The sequence below is a fragment of the Montipora capricornis genome, chromosome 3, assembly GCF_036669925.1.
Source record: "Montipora capricornis isolate CH-2021 chromosome 3, ASM3666992v2, whole genome shotgun sequence".
In the NCBI taxonomy this organism is placed as follows: Eukaryota; Metazoa; Cnidaria; class Anthozoa; order Scleractinia; family Acroporidae; genus Montipora; species Montipora capricornis.
In genome coordinates, this window is record NC_090885.1 from 34,046,232 (window position 1) to 34,053,731 (window position 7,500).

Genomic DNA, 7,500 nt, shown 5'->3' on the forward strand with positions numbered 1-7,500 from the left:
TTTATAATTGCTTACATCAATGATTAAATGCGCTACATGGTAATTGTCATCAATAGCCAATGGACATTTTTTGAAGAACTGGTGCTAGTTCAACTGATTCAGCTCCAGTTCTCTGAAAATGACATTGACATGGCTGCTGTACATTTCCAGTATAACCAACTGCGGGATACTAAGTATGTCCATCCAAAAACTCCACAGCAAATTACCAGGAAAGTTGTTTCCTTTCTGACTGAAAATGAAGTGTTCAAAACAATCTTTAAGGAACAAATACGACTGAACTGGTTTAGGTACTTTTAACTTCTATGTGGAAGACCCTTACTTTTTAAGTAGCACAGATAACCCTATCATTACTCAATGATGTCTACTGAGAAGGTATCATAACTTTATTATCACCCTTACAGAATCAAATGGTATGGGTCATATATGGTCCAAGTTTGGAGATGATATGGGAGAAGCTACGGTCCATATATGTTTAATAAATGGATTTACTATGGGCTGCTGCCCTACATATCAAACCCATATGGAGCCACTGTCTTTTACTTTTGTCTTTCCATTGTCTGTTGCTATGGGATGGCTACGTATTTCGTAAAGTTCCATACATTCTCCATAGCATGTGGTTTGGGAATGGTATCGGTGTTCCCCATATCAGTACCATATGTTCCTAACCCCGCTCTATGGGATTGCTACGTATTTCGCAAAGTTCCATACAATTCCCACAGTAGCTGGATATGGCAACATTTGTTATGGGAGTGCTATGGGACCTCTTATTCAAGCCCCATATTACAACCATAGGTTCCTGAAATTACTGCAAAAACTATGGGAAATCTATGGGTTAGAGCAACCCATATGATTCCCATATAGCTTATGAACAGGCTTGATCAGCACTGTTCATATGCAAGCAATGTATAGGAGGGGATTAATCTGCTGCTACCCTCTTTACCTAAAATGTCACAATCAAAAGTTCAACCGATCGGGCCCAATTTAACTAATAATTTATGCAACCAGGCTGCTGTTTGATTTTCTTCAGACATCTTTATTATTAAAATGACAATTTGAATCCATTAAAATGCATGCAGATTAAAAAAGTGACTAAACAATTTATATACAAATCAAAATAACATACATCTTAAAAAGTGGCATGTCAAAATAAGTTTTGCAGTTATAGTGACTTCATGGCTTAGCAAAACAAAAGGTTTCTTTTGTTTTTCATCCAAACGGATAACTTTGATACAAAATCCTTACAAAATGCGCAATGCATTATAGAACATGAACATGACCAGCTCAACCGGCCTAAAGTTTAACTGTTACGTTGTTTGGTACAACTATGCCAGAACTGGGCATAGTTGACTTAGTTGGACTGGTTAACTCGAATTCTTTGTGGTCTTCTTGCCTCCACGCATTTCATATTAATCTTCTGCACCACTTGGCTTGGCACTGGTGAGTCCTTTGCAAACTTTGAACAAACTTTGCCTAAAAAGATCAAGGAATTTCAAGTTAAAAGTATGCTGTAAACCAGTCTCTCACACTGTAGTGGTAAATAATCTGTAGACAGTGTTGACAATAGGCAAATGCTTGAGATTGTTTTGTTGTACAGTGGAACCTCTGTTGTTTTCTTATTTTAAGACTGTTTTTTTCAATGCGACCAATTTTTCATGGCCTAAAGGTGGTCGCATTAACGGGGTTCCACTGTATCTCAACATTTTGAACATCTGGGCCTCCTATGTAGTAACACTTTAACATGGTGATCAATAATTTATTTTCTTAGAGATAATTCAGTTAAAATAGCAATGAAGTAGCACAACCTACCAATAAGGGCTTCAATGACAAGGGGATCCAAAGGATGGTGTCCATTTTTTGCATTTCCTTTTGTGCAAGATATTGCAAGTGTCTCCTTTGTAAAGAAAATATCTGTAGCTGCATTGATGTACCCAGCCCAGGTCTTGAATGCTGAACAGTAAGCCCGCTGGTGGGGATACCAATACACTCCAGACCCCTCCATTACTTCTACCGTCTGTTGAATTAGATAGCAAGACACTAATATTAAAGGTTATTTAGAAGAGCTACATACATGTATACATGTATATTACCGAATGAAGATAACATTTCTGTTTTTTCATGTTCCTTACACATCATCATCATCATCATCAGTCCTCATTATGCAATCCTTACACATTGTACATAAAATTATTTTCCTGAAAATAGGACTCATAATTTCAGTGCCTGATATCTTTGTAGTTTCTCACTGATTGTCATAGGATGTCAAAAGGGATGTTACACATACCAGTAATACCTATTATACATGTGATACTGTATACTGGCTTGACGTATGCTATTGGTGATGGAAGTGTTCAGCCAAAGAAAGCACTATATACAGGATTATATGAACAATGAGATATAGTTAATGTTACAGGTGAACAGTTATGCTTCAAAACTACTAGTAAATGACAACCCTGCATTGTATTGACCTTTTAATTATTAGTAACTAATTAAAACAGATTTTACACCAAGCAAGCTAAGGAAGGACTTTTGAATACGGTACTTAATTCCTAGAGAAGATGTTACCTTGTATTCTGTTGCCAATGTTTTGTCGAGTACATCAGCCCCTGGTCTGTTCTTTAACACCTCCCCAGATGTCTTTGCCTTTACTGTAAACAGAATATGAACACAAAAACATTGATCAACAAGGGCTTTCGTTTTAACATTATCTTAAAAGGTTTGAGATTGTTTCCATTTTAAAAGTCCCACTTATATTGTCTTTCAACATTCATTCACAAACTCACTTTAAGGTGGCTCCCTAGAGTTTTACTGAGACTCAATAGTGCGCAATACCATTGCCTGCCAAACATCAGTATTAATTGTGCATTCAAAAATGACGCAAGTAACCCTAAGCAGACCTGAAATCACTTCAGCACTTGAAAGGCATTAAATCGCTTCAGTACAAGTAGCAATAGTTTCTAACTCCATTCAAACATGTGTTTAAGCCTAGGGCCAAAAAAAAAAAGACAAAAAAGCTCTATAAATAACCGCTAAAAGAGCTCTAATTCACTCTTGCTTTCTCGCACGCGATACATGGCGTCACATGAGCGCGCGATACCATGCGTGAATAAATGCTAAGTTTCTTGTGTTTCCTTCAGTGAATTTTTTTAAAATTTGGCTCAGTTGTAACCCTATACGATTCCTATAAAATACCCTATTTTTGTTAAAATCTGTCAGAGCTAATCTCATATATTTAGAATGAGAAATTACCGAATATTGGAAAAACTGTCTGGACAACCTTGACTTTTTACCAGTTCAAAATGTCAGGCAATATCATTTCCATGATGTGGCGAAATATGAAAAAATTTCACCGAAGGAAAGTATAAATATTAAGGAGTTTAGGTCAAAATGAGGAATATATCTGCCTGTCATTAGATGAGATGTTACCATGGTAACGGCCTTAATCCAAAAGTTGACAACCAAAACATAAGCCTTATTTTAACAGTGCCCATACTGGTAAATCTCTAAGGTGAAAACGTAAAGAGAAATTAACTACGTTTCCTTTCCTAACTTGCACTCTACAGGGAGGGTGTTTCGTAATAACACTAGGGAGCCACCTTAAGTAGTCAAATTCTCCAATAATCTACATACATATTATATATTACATTTGATGGACAGAATGAACTTCAAGTCAAAGATAGGGTGTCACATATAATTATGCTTGGGCAACTAACACATGTATATGCCACAAGGCATCAGAGAGGAGTGTGTGAATACAATGCACACTGACATGATTGAGTGGATTTGCAAGGACACAGATCCTCAACACCAAAGAACGACATCCCAAAGTACAATGTCTACAGTATTAAAGGGGCTCAGTCATGGTTAAATGGTTTGAAAAGTTTAGCTAAACTTCTCAATTTTGTTGCTTGCAATCCGTGTCAATCTTCTCCATCCTTAACCATCCTTGTTTCTTTATGGTTTACTATCATCTCTTTGATGTTTTTTTTTATGGCTGTGAAGTATTATTTTCAGGTTACCTTCAATTTAACGGTAATTTTGTCGATGCTCAAAATAACTCAAATACTGTGACTGAGCCCCTTTAAGGTGATGTGGAGCAAAAACTTACATGCTATGTTTAGCCTCTTGTGAACTTTGGCCAAACGTTTCCTCAAAGCCTCAATCTCCAGCTTGTGGTCTTGACAGCAGTTAGACCCATCAGGGACGCTGACATTCCCTTCCAGGTTTTTTTCACCTTCCTCACTTATATCATCATCATCATCACTACTTTCTCCAACAGCACTCTGAAAATGCAGGCCTCTTCTTGGCTCAGAGGGTGTCATTGACTTGCTTGGCCTTAGAGGAGTTTTGTCCGTGCTTTGTGGTGCACTATGTCTAATGCTGGCATTCTGGTGACTGTCAGTTGAAGGCAAGGTTGGTGGGGCTTGTGTAGTCAGCTGCTTTGAGGAATAGTAGCTTAATCTACGGCTGGTTTGGTTTATGTTGTGTACTTGTGGATTATGTTCATCGTTGGCTTGCTGACTACTATCATGCAGGATCAGCTGTGCAGGAGGAGTGACTTGTGCAGAGGATCTGATTGAGAGAGTGGTATTGGTTCGAAGAACTGGTTCAGGTGTAAATATGGTGACCTCAGGCTCTGCTTGGCTGTTTGAAGAAGTCACTAATCGGGATGCTGCCTGGGCTTTTCTTGCTTCCAATATAAGTTTCTGCCTCTCTTGATCTTCTTCTTTCTTCTTTCTTTTCTCTTCCCTTTCTTTTGTCTTTTGCTCTTTCTCCTTATTACCCTCTGTTTGCTTCTTCTTTTTCTTTTGGCCATTTGTATCATCTTTTGCCTTTTGTTCATTCTCCTTATTGCCCTCCGTTTACTTCTTCCTTTTGTTCTGCCCATCCAACGCATCTTCAGGGTTCTTTCTTTTCTGTTGGGTTCTAGAATCTTTAGAGTTCTCCACTTCCTTTGCATTGTTCTTCTGTGCCTTTTCCAGACGCATCCGTTCTCTCATAAGTTGATTTCTGTCAGCTGAAAAGATGTTTTGGAACAGCATTAGAGAAAATCAAAGCACTATGCAAGGTTATAAAATCTTTCTTTGCCAGATGTCTTATGACAAAAATGCATACACATCACTTCATTTTTGTAATCTTTTTTCTCCTACAATGGATTTGAACTCACTCAACAGAATTTCTTTAAACTTAGCAAATGTTTAAGCTACATGGTATAATGTTTTAACCTCAAGATACTCAAGCCTTAAATTCTTTAAAATTTAAATTTATACAACCAATACATGAGCATGCAGTAAAGATAAGAATCTGAGTGCATGCTATTATAAAATTTAATTCCAAATCAACTCTATATTAGAAATTTAGATAATGTTGGTGATGTTTTACACTACTGTAGATTGTACAATTTCACAATGTGCAAACATACCTCCTTTTTGTAGTATTTTGGCATCATAGAACTTGCCATTTGGGAGCCAAATAGCACTCACAATATCATCAATTTGGAAGTCATCATTACCATCATCAGCATCATCGTCAGGGAAGATGTGACATATTTCATCACTTCCAAGAACCCTTAAATTATTGTCATCCTCATAGCATACCAGATACCACATCTCTGTTTAAAAATATACCATATATATGTTTAGTTAAATACTGATTATTCATCCTTTAAACAAGTGGGGCATGGAGGAAATAAAGACTTAATTACAATCTCCCAGTCTTTGAGGTAATCAGTATAGTGGATTCACCTACATGTAAACTGTGTTTACCTTACACTGTAACATGGTGAAATAAAAAAAGCATTTTCAGGCATTTGTATCAGGCATCTCTACCAGTTCATTTCTCACGTTAAGAAATTTTGTGTATAAAGATTCCCTTTATTACGATAAGCCAAAATGGCGGTCTGTTCCAAGCACTGACCAGCATTCCAGGCATTTTGGGACCCAGTTGTAGTTCCAGATATTCACTGATGCCAATATAAGTTTAAACTAGTTGTTTATGATAACTTTTTTCTGTAGGCATCTCAATCAGGGTTAGCTGAAACAGTCGCAGAGAAGGCTTATATGTGCTTTAAGCTTATGTATGATGAGATATGTGAATTCAGGAGCACGTGTGACTATAACTATTGTTGTGTGGATCGAGCTTTAAAAGTGGTCATGGCTTTTGATAGCTAGTTTTATAAAAATTCATTGCATGAACGGATTTATCTTCAAAATGCCGATTACTATAGATGATCGCATAAGTTGTTAACAGAATGGTAGTTGAAAGATAAAGCCTGTGCCATTTGTCGGCCCCACTTTAACCAGCGCTTTTCGTCACTAAAGCTAAAGAACTTACCTTCTCTGAGACGTGCTGGGATGTTTCTTTTTCTTGAAACTCGTCCAGACATCGTTGGGTATTTGTTGAGCGGGTGAAATTAATAATCGAAGGTCTGATTGCTCTAAAAGAAGCAGGAATATACAGCCAAGTATCGCCGAAATCGATGAACACTGTCGAACTGTGCGAAGATTTGAAAACGACGCTCTTGCAGAACTCACATTATTGGTTAACAAAGGACCACGTGATTTTTTTGGTTGACATGGTTACATGTGACACGTAACGCGTGCATCACAGCAAACATGGCGGATGATAGCACACCAAAACGTAGAGGACGCTACAAAGAATTTTTGCACTATTCCAATCCTTATAAGTTTTCGGCAGCAAGAAGACGAAAAACTGGCAAAAATAACATGCGTAGAGTAGGTCGATCGCGATGTGTTTTCCAAAAAAGTTTGAAAAAGAGCGAGTCTGAATTCAATGTTGCAGATGTGTGCGAAGAGTCTTCTAAAAGCTCACAACATGAAAGCAGTCCTGAACGAGTTCATACAATGGTCAGCACTTCGCTTGGTGAATTCTGCGACTTTGATGAAATGCAAGACATGGATGAAACATTTCAGTATGAATTTGAGGAAATCCACGATGGCAGGCTGAGTGAGGATGAACTGGATCTCACAAGCAGCACTGATGGGAACATATTGTATGATCGATTTGTTATTGACGATGAGGCTGGATCTGATATTTTTAGCGACTGCGAGAACATCGAGTCGGACTCTGAATATACTTCAGGAGAATTCGTAGGAGAACAGGATGAGATGCTTTATTCGGGGGCTCCTATCACAAGCTGCTCAAGTGTTGTGTTGTTGTTATCGTTTGTGTTTAAACACAAGCTTACTCGCGAAGCTTTTAGCGATTTACTTGCTTTAGTCGAAGCTCACTGTCCCCAACCAAACAACTGTAAAACAACGGTCAAAAAACTGTTTGAATTTGTAAGCCAAGCTAAGGGAGACGTTGTCAAACACCTATATTGTGGTTACTGCAACGCGTATTTCGGCAGAAGTGACGCTCATACCGATACCGAAGTGAACAGAACCTGCAGCATTTGTGGTAAAGGGATTCCGAAAGACAGTAGATTCTTTATTGAAGTACCCATTGTCAAACAGCTACGAAAGTTTTTCAGTGGTAAGTGTA

At 37.9% G+C, this 7,500-nt stretch overlaps 2 protein-coding genes across 2 annotated transcripts in view; one reads left to right on the forward strand and one right to left on the reverse strand.

The window, feature by feature from the left end:
- Nucleotides 1-1,348: 1,348 nt before the first annotated feature.
- LOC138040126 (uncharacterized) lies at nt 1,349-6,470 on the reverse strand. Its single transcript, XM_068885908.1, has 6 exons — nt 6,331-6,470; nt 5,420-5,608; nt 4,106-5,014; nt 2,563-2,645; nt 1,807-2,011; nt 1,349-1,470 (listed from the first exon to the last, which is right to left on the reverse strand). Exons 3-6 carry the CDS (start codon nt 4,317-4,319, stop codon nt 1,349-1,351), a joined length of 624 nt encoding a protein of 207 aa, XP_068742009.1. The 5' UTR covers nt 4,320-5,014; nt 5,420-5,608; nt 6,331-6,470.
- A 138-nt stretch (nt 6,471-6,608) lies between these two features.
- LOC138042973 (uncharacterized) overlaps nt 6,609-7,500 on the forward strand; it is an 8,360-nt gene continuing 7,468 nt past the window's right edge. The window contains exon 1 of the mRNA XM_068889069.1: nt 6,609-7,491. Within this exon, the coding sequence (XP_068745170.1) occupies nt 6,612-7,491 (880 nt within the window). The 5' untranslated portion in view covers nt 6,609-6,611. The remainder of the gene's footprint in view (nt 7,492-7,500) is intronic.